The following is an 18,345-nucleotide window of genomic DNA, read 5'->3' as shown; positions in this document are numbered from 1 at the left end:
TAGATAGATATTCCTTAGGAGAAAGAAATAAATGAGGACAGGACCCTGAACAAAATTACTACATTCACACGATTATTTTCATTCTTCTAGATGATCAGGTTTTTCTTGACTCAAAGTGTTAAAAGATGAATTGAAGCATTTTTATAATCTTTTTGACTTTTTAAAGTTGGTTTTATTTTTATTTTTTAAATGATTTCATTTTTTCCACTATCGTTGGTTTACAGTGTTCTGTCAATTTTCTACTGTACAGCAAAGTGACCCAGTCACACACGCATATATATACACACACATTCTTTTTCTCATATTATCCTCCATCATGCTCCATCACATGTGAGTAGATATAGTTCCCAGTGCTATAACAGCAGGATCTCATTGCTTAGCCATTCCAAATGCAATAGTTTGCATCTATTAATCCCGATTCCCACTCCATTCCACTCACTCCCCAGCATCTTTATAAATTTTTAGCATTTATTTGAGCAAAAATTAATTGGAATTGTGCAGCACAACACTGGAGATGGTTAGGCGCTCTCTGCCCCCCAGGGGCCAGGAGAAAGGCTTACAGAGAGAAAGTCTGGAAGGAAATTATTTGATTGTCTACACCTTAAAGCCTGGTTGAGTGTTTGTAATTGGTTCTGTAAGTTTCTATTTCAAATCTAGGCATTTATAGCCTTAGATTTTGGTTGGCTTACGTAGACCACTATAGCATTAGAGCACCTCAGTCCAATGGCCTCCTTGTTTAATTTAGCAGAGAAAAATTTTACTTCCAAGGTGTTCCTATTGGTGTTTTTAAATTTGAAAGGTACCAGTCTTCAGGAAAGAATCACTTTTACACTAATCGTGGTCTAGATCACCTGTGGAAACTACTAGGTGTGTCTTTGAAGAGGTTTCTTAGTTAAACTGATCTTTGTTGAAGTTGTTCACAAATTGGAAATGCCTCTGCAAGTACTTCAAAGAGCAGTTGTAATACATAAATAAAATAATTTAAGTAAAACCATTTGGCAAATAATCTAGGTAAAGGAGATGCCCCAGAAATGCTAGTTCCATTCCATTTGATAATGAACATGGCAAAATCTTGGCTAACTAGAATCTAGCTTCCCAGAAAGCTCCATTAACTACATCCTCCATCTTCATTTCATAGAAAAGCTTATATATGGTATAAATATTAGTTTATAATGTTCAAGCCCAATTTTATACATTCTAAGCTTATGTAATTACCAAAAGAAAGAAAGAAAGAGAATTCTTGTTGACCATGGAATCTTTAGCACTTAGAACTCTCTGGCACATAGTAGATGCTCAATAAATATTTGTTAAATGAATAAGGACCCAAAACACTTCAAAGATACTATTTTTTAGGAGTTCAGAGATGCCATAAGTCAGCAAAACAGAAAAACTCATTTTACAGAGGTTTTCAATGAAGTGTTGCAAGTAAAACAATTACTGGAGATTTCTCTGAGTTTCTCTGAAATGCTTAATTTAATAGGGCAACTCATCGGTATTCAAAAAGTCATCAGTGTTTCTCATTTAATTACTTCGTGCAAAACAGAGCAAGATATATAGTCCCTTTTCTCAAGGAACTCAGAGTCTAATGGGGAGGTAGAGCATGGGGAGGAACAATTGAAATGTCAGGTGTGATTGAGAGACAGCAACGTGAGAGAATGAATGAATATGAACCAAAGACGCAGAGGTAATGCAGTAGAATTCATTCTTAAGGAGAGGCAGAGGGTGTTCTTTGAAGGGGAGATTTTATTGCATTTGAGTTGAACCATAAAATGGTAACTTTTGACAAGTGATAGTGACTAAAATGATAAAGAAGGAAAAAAGGGGGAGTTCTTGGCTCAGTGGTAGCTAACCCGACTGGTATCCATAAGGATGAGGGTTCTATCCCTGGCCTCGCTCAATGCATTAAGGATCTGGCGTTGCTGTGAGCTGTGGTGTAAGTCGCAGACAAGGCTTGGATCCTGATTGCTGTGGCTGTGGTGTAGGCCCGCAGCTGCAACTCCAATTAGACCTCTCACCTGGAAACTTCCATATGCTGCAGGTGCCCTCTCCCCCCAAAAAAAGACAAGAAGGGAGGTGGGTTGGGAGAGAAATTCCAGGCAGAGGACAAAGTGTGGTGGGTAAAGAATCAGAGAAAGTTTTCCTAGGGGTTTTGAAGAGCTAGATCCCAGAGGAGTGTGTGAGAAAATAGGACAGGTGATACTTTTTGCTAAGATTAGTGTAGACTTTACATTTGAATGCCCTTCACTTGGGAAATACAAAGAGTGAAACTCCTTACACTTTGCTTCTTGAGTTGACTCTGCTCTGAGGCTGAACTGAAAGGGACTAGATTTTATCAGGGCAAAACAAGAAAGAGGCAATAAAAATAGTTCTTATCTGGGAATAGTGCCCCCATATTTGTAGCCTAAACCAAAGGCTGTTGGTAGAAGAATTTCTGGCCAGACACAGATGTCATCTGACTCCTCTCAAGAGTTTAGAACATGGCAAACCAAAGCCAGTCTTTGAGATAAGCTATTTAACTGCAAAGAAAAGGTTCACTCTATTTTGGATGTTAAATCTTTCTAAATTAGATTATGTATTTCCTTACTTGATTAAACATAGGACTCTAAGAATAATTTAGTTGATCTTAATGATGCAGAATCATCATTATGGACATTAATTATTATGCCAGATCACATAGAGTGAGACCTTTGGAGTTTAAAGTGTGTCAGACTTTTTGACCCTGATTAATGGTACCAACTACATGTTCAAGTTTTTAAAAATTATTATTTTGCTTTTTAGGGCCACACCTGTGGCATATGGAGGTTCCCAGGTTAGGGGTACAGTTGGAGCTACACTGATGGCCTACACTGCAGCCACAGCAATGCCAGATCTGAGCTGCGGCTGCGATCTACACCCTAGCTCACAGCAACACCAGATCCGTGACCCACTGAGCAAGGCCAAGGAGCGAATCCACATCCTCATGGCTCCTAATCCAGTTTGTTAACCGCTGAGCCACTATAGGAACTCCTAAAAATTATTATTAGTTGTTCTTTTATTGCCTTTCTGCTCCCAGCTCCTCATATAAGCAGTTAGAAAGCTCGTTTCTAATCTTCCAATGGTCATTGTTGGGCTTTTCTCCAAAGGAAAGCAAAGGGTCTTTATTGTCATGGTTTGTATTTCAGAGGCTCTAATGGAGGTAAAAGTTGTTTCTGTTATGGGTAATTAATAATGGAAAAATTAATTGGTGCTCTTCTCTAAGACGGGCTTTGGCCTTAGCCCTTTCCCTAGTTACTAGCTAGCTTTTTGGCATCACTTAACTTTCCTCTAATTTCCACATTGAAAAAAGAGAGAAGGGAGTCCCAATTGTGGCTCAGCAGGCTGCAAACATGGCTAGTATCCATGAGGATGCGGGTTCAGTCCTGGCCTCATTCAGTGGGTTAAGGATCTGGTGCCTCCTCAAGCTGTGGCATAGGTTGCAGACATGGCTTGGATCCTGTGTTGCTGTGGAGGTTGTGTACGCCAGCAGCTGTGGATCTGATTAGACCCCTAGCCTGGGAACTTCCATATGCTGTGGGTCCAGCCCTAAAACGTGGAAAAACAATTGTTTTGAAAATGTTTTCTCTAAAGTCCCAGAATGATAGATGCATTATGGATGCAGGAGTTGGACTGTATTTACAATTGCTCACTTGCAAGCTTGGCACGTTACTTGGGCAAGTTGTTTAAGGTCTATGCCTCCTTCTGTTTCTTTTCCATTTTGGTGGATAATAATATTGGTCTCACTGTGGAGTGTGGTGCCTGGAACCCAGGGAAGAATGCTTGTTAGTGCCTCTTCCCTTTCTTCAATTGCATTCTTTTCAGCAAAATCAAGTGCCTAAGAGGTCATACAATTCCCCAGGCTATTTGAAAGTCTTCAAGTGTTATTAGCCCAATAGGCCACTGGATGTCACACTTGATCTAAGCTACCACATACACCTTGCCCAGTGCACTTTGGCTTGGACAGTCTTCGGCTTTTAGAGCCGAAGTGGATGTTAATGATCTTTGACTCAGAGTTAGAGCCAGAGTCTGAAAACTGCAGGCCACAGCCAAGTTTGTTTGGAGCACGTTTTCTTTTGTTTCATTTTAATGGAATTTGAATGCATTCAGGCAGAGGGTGGAGTGTGTGCCCCTCTAGAGTCCTGCTTGGGCCCTTCACTCAGCAGGATGCCCACCTGGCACTCAGGACAATGGAGTGGAGAACGCCTGGTCTCCTTTTATAGAGGCAACTGACCACCCAGACACCTTACCTGTTTGACCAAGGACACAGGTGAAGTTGGCAGCAAATCTGGGTCTAGAACTTGGGTCACTTGACTCCCTGCTTGGTCCCTGTCATTGAGCCAAGTATGCTAGAGACACATCAAGATAATGGCCCTTTAGGAAATTTCTACTTTACAGAAACAGATGCGAAGAACACTTATCTGGCTCCAACTCTCTCCTAAACTCTGTTCAATTGCAAGCCTTGAATATTTTGACTTCCACAACAGCCCTAGAGTCAGAGTTTTAACTCATGAATGTTTTATCTTGAGAATTTGCTTGGGGGGTGGTGGTTATTGAGACTGTGGTCGGACACTGGAACATGTTTCCCAAAGCACTTAGCAGAGACACATTAGGCTAACAATAAAGTCCACAACCTCTAACAGGAAATCGGGAAGACAAGCCAAGGGTCATGATTTATCCCAGCTCTTATCAGAAAAAGCAAGCCAAGAGAGCTCACCCTGAGTACTAATAAGTTATAATGTAACCACACACACACACACAAACATGCACACACGTGGGAGTTTAAATTTTTGTAACTACCAGATGGAGGATATAAACTAATATTGCTCACATGCTATTCACCACCTTTGGAAAAACCAGATCAGAGAGGGTAATTATCTCTCAAATTTAGATTTCCCTGGTTGTGTTCTCACTGAAACAGCAGAAGATTACTTCTGGGTTGATATCAGCAGGATTGCAGGCCTGCAGGAGATACCAAGATAAGAATAAATCAGGTTTCCCTTGAATATTTTTTTTACTGTCTCGGGCACTTGTTCTGAGATCCTTCGCAGTTTGGAGCCGGTGTGGTCCCGTCCTGGGACCGAAAGGGTGAGCATGCCTATCTTTTCAGTTGGTAAGGATCTTGAAGGTTTTTAAGGAAGCTCACTGGCCAAGTCTACTTTGAAAAACCTGGATGTTAGAGATCAAAAATAATCGCATAGGAGTTCCCATTGCAGCTCAGAGGAAACGAATCTGACTAGCATCCATGAGGACACAGGTTCGATCCCTGGCCTCTCTCAGTGGGTTAAGAATCTGATGTTGCCATGAGCTGTGGTGTAGGTCACAGATGCAGCTCGGATTCAGTGTTGCTGTGGCTGTGGTATAGGCCAGCGGCTAAAGCTCTGATTCAACCCCTAGCCCGAGAACCTCCATATGACGCAGGTGAGGCCCTAAGAAAACAAAAAAAAAAAAAAAGAAAAATAGTAGCATAGCCTGTTAGAAGTGGAAGAAATGTTGAAGAGCATCAAGTCCAACCATGTGCACATCACAGAACCAGAAATGGGAGCCCAAGGGTGACAGAGTACTTGATGTTTACACAGCAATGTAGCTGTACCAGTACTTTTTTCCTTCTGTCACATGCTTTTTTGGACCCAGACAGATCATCAAAATCCTCATCTTTCTGATTTCTTTAATTACCCTGCTTGCTTTTAGTATTTAATAATTTTTTATTGATGTCTTATTTACATATAATAAGCTACACATAAAAAATTGTACAATATGATACATGTTGCTATATATACTCACAAAGTCATCACTGCATTGGATCCACCACCCTCTGAAGTTTCCAGCTGAGCTGCTGTTGGGCAATCCATCTCTCCTGCTCCTCCCCCAGGCAACACCTGACTTGCTTCTTCTCACTGCATGAGAGTTTGCACATTGTGGAGTTTTATGTAAATGAATCTCTTTTGTCTCTTTTACTTACTGTACTTATTTTGCGATTCATCCTTGTTGTAGCATGTGTCAGTTGTTCACCCTATTTCCTGCTGTGCAACCATTCCTTGTATGAATGTACCACAATGTGTTTAATCCATTCATTCATTAATGTTTGGGCTTTTTCTGGTTATTGACTGTTACAAATAAATCTTCTATGAACATTCATGTACAGATCTTTGTATGCATATGTACTTTGTTTCTCTTGGATCAGTACCCAGGAATAGAATGACTGGATCATATAATAGGTATGTATTTAACTTTTGAAGATACCCTCCATCAATTTAAGGAAGTTCTCTTTAATTCTTAGTGGGCTGAGCATTGTTATGACTATAAGGTTTTCTTTTAAACGTTCTTTTTCTGATGCTAGTATTGGGGCAAGGATGGCCTCAAAGAATAAGCAGGGAAATGTCACCTTCTTTTCAATTTTATGGAGTAGTTTGTATAAATTATTACAAATTAAAATAATGTAAATTGAACTGGTATTATTTCTTCCTTAAATGTCTGGCGACATTCTACAGTGAAGCCATCTGGACGTGGAGTTTCTTTGTGTGCAAGTTTTTAATAGCTACTGGGTTATTCCAGTTATCTATTTCTTTTTGATTAAACTTTGGTAGCTTTATTGATTCTTACCATGTACTCTTATGTACATAATCTCAATTCTCATAGTAACCATAGGAGGGGGACATCACAGTTTCTCACTAATGGATGAAGGAACAGAATCAGGTAGTTTAAGCCATTTCTCCAAATTCCCAACTGTTAGTAAGTGGCAGAGCAGACTTAGTTCTGACTGGCTCCAGAGCTTGTGTTCTGAGTGACTCTGCAAGGCAGCATGGGGTTAGAAAGAACGATTGGTTCTGTGTGTAGGGTACCTTCAATGCTAGAGTAGAAGATCTCATTCAACAAACAAAAGCACTAAAGAAAAAGAAAAATAGTTTTATTTTTCTGTAACTCAGCTTGATTTTTGCCTGGGCTCCCATTTTGTAGGATAGCTTGCCAAGGTTCATCCTCCCCTTCCTGAGATTCTGCCAAATCTTTGGTATCCTATGCAGCAGTAGGAATGGAGGCATTGTCCTCATTACTGGGCCACAGATATAACTTCTGAGATGTCCATTGTTTCTGTTGCTGTAGCCCCTTTCATTTACTTTGAGAAGTCTTAGTTTCGTTTGGGGCATGGGTATGTATTCAAGCCTGCCTGAATTTGCTCTGCAGCCATTCCTCTCTAAAATCTCATTACCTTCTGGCAGGTGTTGCTTGGATGCAGAAACCAAATTCCTTTTGTCCTTGATTTTCCAGATCTTGTTATTCTCTGTTTCCCCAACTCCATTCTCCTTTGGAGATCAGGGCACACATCATTCCTCTTTCTTCTCTGTGATACTCTGTCTATACTAAGAATCACTGTCTCCTACTTTCTAACTTCCACAAAAAAAAATCCTGTAAATTTTTTAAGTTGATAAAGCTTTTGGAAAACCACAGCCATAAAACCTTGCATGGAATTTCTGGATGATGTTTGGCCAGATACCTTTATTGAAGCCATGGTAGACAGAGAGACCTGCTGAGAAAGGGGGATGATACAGTGAGAGTAGAAGTAAGTTGATATCGTCCTTTCTCAGAGTTTCTTGGTCGCCTAGCTGGTTAAGGATTCAGCATTGTCACTGCTGTGGCTCAGGTCACTGCTGTGGTGCTGGTTCCATCTCTGGCTGGGGAACCTCTGCATGCTGTGGATGTGGCCAAAAAATATCTTCCTTTCTTTCCCTTCCTCGATTTCTCTATCTCTCCCTCTCTCTCCCTTTCTAGTTTCCTCCATCCTTCACTCTCTCCCTTCATCCATCCCTCCCTTCCTTTCTTCTTTCCACTCAACCAGCATTTTTGAGCACCCTCTATCACGTATCTCCACCTTCCTTAGGTTTTACCCTCCCTGGTATTGGGCATATGCGTCCTGCATAAGGATATCGGTGACAGTTATTCATTAACTCAAGAATTGAGTTGGTTTCTCTGATTTTGCATAACAGCTCCAATGACTCTCAGATAATAAGCACATTTGCATTCACTGTAACTTTGTAACTTTTCACTGTTTTATAAATTATCTATTGCTTCATAATAAATTATCCCAGACTTTAGCAACCTAAAGTAATATTTATTACCTGATGTGGAAGAGGAGTCCAGATTCAGTTTAGCTGGATCTGCTTCAGAATCTCTCCTAATCTGCCATTAACCGTGTTAGCCTGGGCTGTGGTACTGTCAAGGTTCTATTGAGAAGGAATCTGCTTCTGGGCCTGTGGTTCTTGGCCCGGCATTGTTCCTCACAGGCTGTTTGGCTGGAAGCCACCTTCAGTTCCTTGCCATATGGCCTTCTCCATAGCACAGCCCACAACATGCCTGCTGGCTTCATCAGAGGGAGCAAGCAAGAGGAACTCGCAAGATACCAGCAAGATGGAAATCGTAATCTTTTATAACTTTATCTTAGACATGCTATCACATATTCGATTTATTAGAAGTGAGCCACTTGGTCCACTCTGCACTCACAGTGAAGGGGCGATTTACAGCGTGAATACCAGGAGGTGGGATCAGTGGAACCATCCCTACCACAGCTGTATGTTCAATGGCTGACAGTACTTCAAGGATTCTGAGGTAAATTGACAAGTTTCTTTTTATTTGGTGAAGGGGAGAGAACCAAGATTCTTAAGCCTCCAGCATGTGCCAAGCCTAGTGCTGAATGCCTAAATAAGTCCCTTACTTATTTAACTCTCACATCTTTCCTGTGATGGAGGTATTTGTGGCAGATTCCATTAGCTTTCTCTCAATATTCATTCTCCCCTTCTTTCATAATGAATTTAGTAAATAATTTTTAATGGTTGCCCAGATGAAGACTGCATTTCCCTCCCTTTCTTGCAGCTAGAGGTAGCCATGGCCTAAGTTCTAGCCAGTGGGACGGAAGCCATAGCATTGTGTGGCAGCTTCCAGTAAGTCTCCTTTAGGAAAAGCTAGTAGGTGTCCTTTCCTCTTCTTCTTCTTTGTCCTTCTTCTGTCCTTCTATTTGGCATGTAGGTGCCACCATTTAAGATCATGAGATTGAGACCATGCAGGTAAAGCAGCAAAATGAAACCTTCTATTCATGACACTGTGAAGCACAAAATTCAGGTACGTACTGCCTTTTGGGACTTTTGGGTGAAGAACAATAAATTGGTATCTTAAACCACTTCTATTTTGGGTATTACCCCTGGCAGCCAAACCTGATTCTAAGTAATTCAGAAGCTGGTGCCTAGAAGTGGGATGCTACCTGTAGAAGTCAAAATGTGTGGTATTCACTTAGTGCAGGGTTGGCAAATTTTTTGTAATGGGTAGGATGGTAAAATCTGTAGTCTTTGTGGGCCATCTATGGTCATTGTCACAAATTCTTCCTTTTTTTTTTTTTCAAAACAACTTTTTTTTTTTTTCTTTTTAGGGCCACTCCTGTGGTATATGGAGGTTCCCAGGCTAAGAGTTGAATCGGAGCCACAGCTGCCAGCCTACACCACAGCCACAGCAACATCAGATCTGAGCTGCATCTGCGACCTACACCACAGCTCATGGCAAGACGGGATCCTTAATGCACTAAGTAGGGCCAGGGGTTGAACCCGCAACCTCATGGTTCCTGGTTGAATTAGTTTCATACTGTGCCACAATGGGAATTCCAAAACAACTCTTTAAAATGTAAAAACTACAACAACAACAACAAAACTTAGCTCAGTCCTTTAAAAATACAACAAATACATGTAGCTTAGGGAAGAATGAACAAAACAGAGGCAACTGGATTTGGTCCTCCAAGGATGGTTTGGGGACCTCTGCTCTCATCCATTAAGGGATCAGCAGATACCCTCAGGATAAATGTTGACTTCAAAGCCCACTTACCTTTCTGGAGCCGTGTTTTCTCATTATTTTTTATTTCTGAGTATTCCTCTTATTTTCTCTATTGATTGGAAAATAATGGATTCAATCATAACAGTTACATTTACTCTCAGAAGATACATCAGAGGGAACTTGCATAAAAAATGTTAATGCAAAGAAGTCGCCTAAAGGACATGATCATTATGGATCATTAATATTTAGATATTTACTGGAGTAAAACTAGTTTTTAGGAAAGAGAAAAAATGAGTCAGCAACACATGTTGATACTTTTTACAACTTTATAATGGTGCTTGAAAGTTCAATTAAAATCATTTTCCCATCCTGGAATTACACTAGTCATCACAATATTGCATTATTTCTCACTGCATGTGATTTATGATTCTACAGTGCCCATTATATCTTCCAAACCAATGATTATTTTCTCAGTGAATGAGTGTTGTAATTTTACTCAGCATATTTAAATAGATCAGAGTTTTATACATCATCGTACTCAAAGTACAAAAATAAGTGCTTCATGCACACTCTTTAATACTGTTTTTGTTTCTTTTGGTACCTCAGCTAACTAATGCCACATAAATAATGTCAATAATAACAAAAAGGAAAAGAAGCAAGAACTTGTTTAACACCTAGAAACTAGAGATGCATTTTGCTGATAGCATGCTTTTCATTTAGAGATAACACTACCTGGCTATGCTGCAGTCAGAAAAGCAGGAAAAAAAAAAGAACTCATGAAGAAATAGGGATAAAAATACCATTAATTACATTACATATTTAAACTAGTGATGATGACATTGATGTAAATAGACTTATCAGCAGCCAGTGAGCCCCCAAACACCTTATGAATTATTATAAAAAATAAAATTTACTGTTGAAAAAGGATATATATGTCTTTGTAAATCATTTATTGCAAAAATATAGGTATAGATAAGGCTTGTTAAGCAGACTTTTAATGTTATAAACACAAGTATGCTTAGAAAATAGAAATAGTTAATAACCAAAATATGTTTTTTTTGTCTTTTTAGGGCTGCACCCACGGCATATGGAGGTTCCCAGGCTAGAGGTCAAATCAGAGCTGTAGCTGCTGGCCTACCCCACAGTCACAGAAACACTGGATCCAAGCTGTGTCTGTGACTATACCACAGTTCATGGCAACGCTGGATGCTTAGACAACCGAGAAAGGCCAGGGATGGAATCTGAGTCCTCACAGGTGCTAGGTAGATTTGTTTCTGCTGAGCTATGATGGGAACTCCCCAAAATATTTTTAGGTAAACAAAAAGCATGGGTTCCTGTTCATTAACATCATTAATCAGGATGTGAATTTGTCAGCTCCATGTGCTAGAGCTCCTCTGAGTCTCTAAAATTTTTTTCTTCTTTTTAAATATTTGACTAATCTGTTATATTTCTCCTGGGGAAAATATTTGAAAACTCATTTTACTTAAGTAGCAATAATAATACATCAAGAGTTAAATTCATCTTTAAAAAGGCTTCCTGTGACTACTTAGTGTTTGGCAGTAATAGTGGAAACAAAGTTTAGAACAGAGATGATTTATTTTGGGGATTCTGACTAAGTGACAAACCTACCAGCTGATGCACTTAAATATGTGCAATTATATTCAGTTTTTAAAAATGCAGAATGGATCACTCGACTGTGTACCCCATTGAGGAAAGAAGTTAAAAAAATGTATTCACAGCTTCTGGCATAAGAGAAGGTGTAGAGTAAACACAGACTGATCATACATTCTTTGAAGAATAGTTTTTTGGGTTAATAGCAAGAGAGACTGTAAAACTTGTTTAATTTTCAATATTGGTAAAGTGAATAAAGGAAGAGTGAAAAAGGAATTTCTATTAAAAAGGACACCATCTGTCAATGTTATTTTCCATTAAGAATAATAAAGCCTTCATAGGAGATTTTATAAGGATTTGGGGTGAAGAATAGTTGAGCAACCATAATGGTTAAATGCAAGGGAACTGGTGTTTGAGCAAATTTGTAAAATACAGGAAGGGAAAAGACAATGTGCCTTTTAATGTGAAGATTTACGTAGGAAGTCTTTTCCGATTTGAAGTGTAGATCAAAGGTTCAAGGAAGAAAGAAATCAGCAAATGCTCTAAGACCCTACTAATGCTCTGTGTGTGAATCTTGACAGCACATGTCCGCATGAGCTATTTTTCATCTTTTCTTCAGTATAACCTGGCCCAGTGGCTACGAGCTCTGTTAAAATGAAGGCAGAACTCAGGACCCAGAGCCCAGGGGCAGTGGGAGGAAATGTAGGACCAGAGAGGGGCTATAGATGGACAGCTAGAGGGGGAATGGATGGAGGGAACTCATGGAGGAGAAGATGCATTCCTCTGTGTTCACCATGTGTCTACCTCAGTCAGAAAGGAGTGGCTAGAGAGAATAAAGCCAAGTCTACAATGTCAAAAAAACAAGAGCCATCAAGATAAAGCCAATACATAATCTGTTCTCTAAAATGAGACACGTTTGAGAGTAAGGGGGACAACTGTTCATTTTAATTGTTGATTGTTAATATTTACAGTGGGACAACAGATGTAAGCTGTTGCTGTCTTTGCAAACCAGGATGTATTGTCACCTCAGAGCCATGATGTTAAATCATGAGCAGGGTGGGGCTCCCCAGTCTCCAAGAAGCAACTTTTGGCTGCTGATTTTTTTCTCTTAATTGCTGTTTCTTGGTATTTCCTCTCCCCTTAGACAAAGTAACGTATATGAAGAGAGAATGTGGCATATTCTTTTTCTTGATTTCTCCCTCAAAATGGAAAAAAAGGCCACAAAGGAGAGGTAGATGAAGAAGTGTTCTATATCATATTCCAGGCACTTTGGAGTGAATGAAGTCTTCTGTTTTCCTAATTACTTTTTACTTCTAGATTATTTATGAATTTCTCTTCACTATTAACTAACATACAAGGTGGGGATGCATAGAGTCTGCTGTCTCCTATGAATAAGTCTCTGTGTTCAAGGTTTGCATTGCTGTCCTTCTGAAACCTGCACATCCTATATTCTGTATTAACATTGTAAGAAGCTGGCTTATAAAATGTTGGACATTTGGGGGGCAATAGAATATTTCATATCTATTTTTTTTTTTGGGTCTTTTTGTCTCCTTAGGGCTGCACTGTGGCACATGGAGGTTCCCAGGCTAGGGGTCCAATCAGAGCTGTAGCCACCGGCCTACACCACAGTCACAGAGATGTGGGATCCGAGCAGTGTCTGCGACTGACACCACAGCTCACAGAAATGATGAATCCTTAACCCACTGAGCAAGGCTAGGGATCGAACCAGCATCCTCATGGATGCTAGTCTGTTTCGTTAACCGCTGAGCCATGATGGGAACTCCCGTGTATTTTTTTTTTTTTTTTTTTTTTGTCTTTTTGCTATTTCTTGGGCCGCTCCCGCGGCATATGGAGGTTCCCAGGCTAGGGGTCTAATCGGAGCTGCAGCCACCAGCCTACGCCAGAGCCACAGCAACGTGGGATCCGAGCCGCGTCTGCAACCTACACCACAGCTCGCGGCAACACTGGATCATTAACCCACTGAGCAAGGGCAGGGATCGAACCCGCAACCTCATGGTTCCTAGTCGGATTCGTTAACCACTGCGCCACGATGGGAACGGCCCTTGTATCTATTTTTTATTGAGTAAAGATAAAGGATATGAGGGTCAGAAAAAAAATTATTTTCCTAATAGTTTCAATAATTGCAGCAGGACTTGCTTTGCTTTGTTCTAGTGTTGGTGAATTCAAATATATAGGCTGGTGGATAACTTACACTTTCTATGAATATATTCTTATTAAACTGAGATCATTTTAGAGATGTCAGTAATAAAGTGAAATTTCAACCTCAGCTCTGACCATCAATTTAGCAAAACCCAGCAGATGGCTATTGCATGTCAGGTAGGAATGTTTGTCACCTCGTTTCTCTTTCCATAAGTATATTAAAATTCCTAAATTGTGCTACTCATATTTTCTCTTAAAAATATTTGGAGCAACATTCACTTGTGGTGTCATATTTGAAACTGAATTTTGTCTTTAACTGATGTCTCTACTATATGTAAAAAGTGTATCTACAAAATATAAAAAATACCAAGTTTCTAGGTTTAGTTGTAGCTATGTTTTTACTCCCTGGAAAAGTCTATAAGACTGCAAATAGGAGATACACGATTGTGGCTTCGTGTGAACATTGGGGCCCCTTGCTCAGTTTTACCTGTAAGTTACTTTTGGGAAATCTAGGATTGTGCTGGTGTTGCACAATAACTAATTTTATCAAACTTTGTAGCTTTGAATACAAAGATAGCTTAGGGAAAATCCTAATTTTCTTCATTGACCCTTATTCTGCAAAGGAAACTTTCCCTTTTACCATGGATTCACACTGTGACCCATTTGCCCAAGAAAGAACTGCAGAATAGTCATTTAAAAATAGAGTGAACATTAGCATAAATTAGAAACTATGTTGAGGTAATATTTCTGGAAAGCTAATCTATGGGGTGGGAAGTTTTTAAAAAAAATCTTTTGAGAAAAACTAGAAGTAGTTTTCTGCTTAGCTATGATCAATACATAGCTAAAATTTAATTTCCATCCACCATTAAGAATTTAAGGACACATGGTTTGGAAATATGTTCTCATTTGTTAGGTATTTTTTTGAAGTAAATGTTTTCTTAACATGAGGTAGCTTTCTAGCAGCATTTTGGGTGCTGTCACCCAACACAGTGTGGTTTGGCATGATACCAGGTCTGGACAGGGGTAGATGGGTGTGGATGGTCATCAAGGAAAGTTATATTTTGTGGCAGTTAAAGATGGTCTTCTAGCTATGTTAACGAAGTGGGAGAGGGATACGGCAATTTAAGGAGAGGCAGCGTTTTTATAGGCAAGAAAATTGATATCTAATTTCACTGCTATTTCATTTCTTCCTAAGCAACATAGAGCTGATTTTAATTCTCACTAAGCTCTTAATTACCCAAATTTAGAAACCCAATTCTAATCTAATAGAGGTTTCTAAATTATTGGTTTGGGTATTTTGTTAGCATCACTTGGTGGGTTGACTCATTTTAATTTTGTTCTATTAAGCAATAATGTGAGAAATAGAAAAATTGATATTGTTGTACAAGGCATAATAAGTATTAAATAAGTGCTAATTTCTGAAGACGATGGAGTCGTCTTCTATAAGAAATTTTATACTCCTTGAAAAATAGAAACATCATGCAAAAAAAATCTTTGGTTCTACACTTGCTTTAAAAAAAAATCCCAATTTTTTAAAGTTTCAAACCCATCATAGTAGAATTTGCTCTACATCACTTAATTTTGGCAAAGGAAATGCAGACATATGGTATGGCAAACACATTGATACTTTCTATGATTTATATTCTAAATGGGATTCTCTAGATTTTATTAGAATAAAGTAAGAGTTCAAATATAAATAAACCTATATCTTCTCACTTGGATAAAATTAGTCCTTAGGAAGTAAATGCCATGAATAGTTGTGTTTTTCCTCAAGCAAATAATGAGATGATGATATTCCAGTGGTAATTTTCTTGATATTTTGGTATTATTGCATATTTATGTATTTGCTCTTGACCTTTTAAAAAAGTGATTATGATTTAATCTGGAATAATATTTTTTCTCATAAAAACATTCCTGTATTAACTGTTCATTTTGATTAGATTAAAATCTCCCCTGGATTATACCTTCTGTTTTGCATATACTAGATATGCAGAGTGAATGTTTCTGTTTATTTTCAAAGATTTTAAAGAACATTAAAACTTTTGTTCTTGGGATTTGGAAGGCTTCTTTGGACAGAGTAGAAATTTGCCTGCCCTTACTGTACTGACTCACCTTGAGTATGAAAGCAGGTCTATGGGGAAGTGTAAATTTAGGACTTAAGAATTTCTTAAGGAGGAATTTTTTTACCACTTCACATTTAGAATTTGTTTGGTCCAAGAATTAATTTGAAGCTAATAGGAATTGTATTCACATTCATATTTTCCATGAGATGAATGTATGTAAAAATGTGATCTGGCTATTTGTTATAACAGAGAATTTTTTCTTGCATTTTTCTATTTAATGAAAGTGAAATAAAAAAATATTAAGGTAGGACATAAGAACAAAGAATACAGCAGTTCCCAAACTTAGTTGCACATTTGAATCATCTAAGGATCTTTAAAAAAAAAAAAAATTGATGTCAGGTTCTGATCCCAAGACATCCTGATGTAATTGTCACGAAGTGTCATCTTGGCATTGGTGGTTTGAAAAGCTCTCCGGGTGTTTCTAATGTGCAATCAAGTCTGAGAAACACTGTCCTAGGAAATATGAAAAGCAAAACAGAAAGCACAAGGCCTTTCAGAGTTTCAGTCGTAGCCTTGAGGCTTTGATATCCTGACTGGAGTTACAGAACTGAAAGGTTACAAGGACTCTTTAATTGTTGTTGGAATTTGCCTGATTTTGATTGGAATTTGGCCTGTTTTTAGATCAAAATTCCATTCAAGAGTTAGCTAATTTTTTTTTCTGCTTTGGTATTTATGATTTCCCTTCCGTATGCAGAATTTTACAAAAGCCAAGGGGTTTTTAAAAAAGGAAATCTGGTACTATATTTCTTAAGCTACTAATGAGACTGGAGTGGTAAAAGATATTTGGGATTTAAACTGATTATTTCTGTTTTGAACAAAAAGCCATCATTTATAAGTATGAAAAGAAAGTGGTGCCTTTCACCCCTCCCCATCTCAGTTTTTGCAGCAACCTCACCTCAGATCCTCTAGAGAAGAGACCCAAAGCTCTAGGGGATTTTGACAAGTGACACTCTTGCTGAGTGTCTGAAGAATTGCCTCAAATAATCAGTGTGGACATGAGATTCTCCTGTGATAACTTCACGACCAAAGGACTCTGATATGGTAAAACTATCTTATACTTATTGAAAGTAAAAGGAAGAGAAGGCAGTGGATTTCCTGGCAGATTTAGTATAAGTGGGTTAGACAGTCCCAGGCTGAACCCAAGTTAATATAATTGTCTCTGAATGCTGGACGGTGGTCTGGGTGCTGCAAAAACAGCAACTAAGTGAGAATAAATCTTCACTTCTTCCTTTGTTTGAAATGACTTTTCAGCCAGTTTGCTGAATAGGAGAAAGTATCATAAATCATGTTCTGTAGATTTAATTTCTTACCATCTTAGAGATGAGTAAAATGAGATTGAGGTGAAAATAAATCAGTAAGGACAAGAAAAATGTTTAAAATAAGAAAAAGTCATTTCAAATTGGCATGATTATTATGTTGCGGGGATACTTGGGGAGGGTAGGAGTTCTAGGGGAAAAGAGGTGTGGGCTAATGAGTTTAATAAACAAGAGGCTTGGGTTTCTTATAACTATAGGTGTAACATGTCACATCAATTTCCAGTTCCTCGGCGCGGGGAGGGGGGGGCTGTAGGGAATGAGAAGATGCTGACCTATGACAAACTGACTGGTCAGAATCTCAGACCGAAATGATGCTGACTCCATTGTAACCTGGACGGTCCCTCACGAGCTCCAGCCTGTGAACATGCCCCATGCAGTGGGCAAAGGGAAATGTGTTTGGAGAAGCATCTTCTACCATCCCTCTGCCTTTTGTAATTTTTGAGTATTACAAAAGCCAGCTGTGAGTCAGGGGTTAAGTTTCTGGAATTACTTGGCTTCCTTGATTGCTACTGGCTGCCCAGGTCTGCTGAGCTCCTGAATGCTTGCTGGCTAAAAGATCCTTCTCCCCTCTGTCAGGGTTTGTAAACATACTCCCAAGACACTCAGGAACCTTGGAAGAACAGCGTTTGGGGGCAATTGCTCTTTAGCTTTCTGTTAGACAAATGGCTTACCATTTGATTTCATTAGGAATAAGATTCTCATGTCATGATTCTACAATTAGTATATGCTGCACAGTCTCAGGCAAAGCATCACTTTGGGAAGAGCATTACTTGTGATCAGTAGGGGACTGAGTTGGAGGTTAATTTCTTCTCGATTTAGTTTTGTGTGTTTTATTCTTAAATTACAAGGAAGATTTCTTCAGAAGGTTCCATATCCATCCCCTCGGGTGGTCACTGCAAAAGTGGGGTAGACCTCATACGTTGTATATGCTGCTAAGTCTTGTCCCAGGGTCACTGCTTGCTTCAGCTGGGCTGCGGACACAGATGCAGTTGGATTAGGGACAGCGTAACCTGGAGGAGGAGGCAGAAAAAAAAAATTCATGAAAGGGATTCAGATTTGTTTCTTTTTGGCTTATTATCTTCTTTGAGAAATATGAAAATTTAGCATCTTGCTTAACACCAAAAGTTAATATGTGCATTTAAAAAGGCACCCTCAGGGGATATCATATCTGGACTCATTGATTAGGAAATGGTGTTCCTTAAAGTGGGGTCAGCCACTCCTGTCAGAATTATTTCACTCTTAGAAAACTGGAAACATTGTTTAAACTCCAGGAAACCGAAATTTAACTCCAGGATGATGAGTTGACTGGAGCC

General features: G+C 39.1%; 1 protein-coding gene across 9 annotated transcripts in view; it reads right to left on the bottom strand.

Annotated features, from left to right (window-relative positions):
* Positions 10,135-18,345, bottom strand: part of A1CF (APOBEC1 complementation factor) — an 81,778-nt gene continuing 73,567 nt past the window's right edge. For all 9 annotated transcript variants that reach the window (XM_021072458.1, XM_021072461.1, XM_005671251.3 and 6 more), the window contains one exon: positions 10,135-18,042. In XM_021072458.1, coding sequence (XP_020928117.1) covers positions 17,891-18,042 — 152 coding nt within the window. In that variant the 3' untranslated portion in view covers positions 10,135-17,890. The remainder of the gene's footprint in view (positions 18,043-18,345) is intronic.

Source organism: Sus scrofa, chromosome 14 (genome assembly GCF_000003025.6).
Source record: "Sus scrofa isolate TJ Tabasco breed Duroc chromosome 14, Sscrofa11.1, whole genome shotgun sequence".
Lineage (NCBI taxonomy): Eukaryota > Metazoa > Chordata > Mammalia > Artiodactyla > Suidae > Sus > Sus scrofa.
The sequence above is the reverse complement of the archived record's forward strand: the minus strand, read 5'-3'. Positions and strand labels throughout refer to the sequence as shown.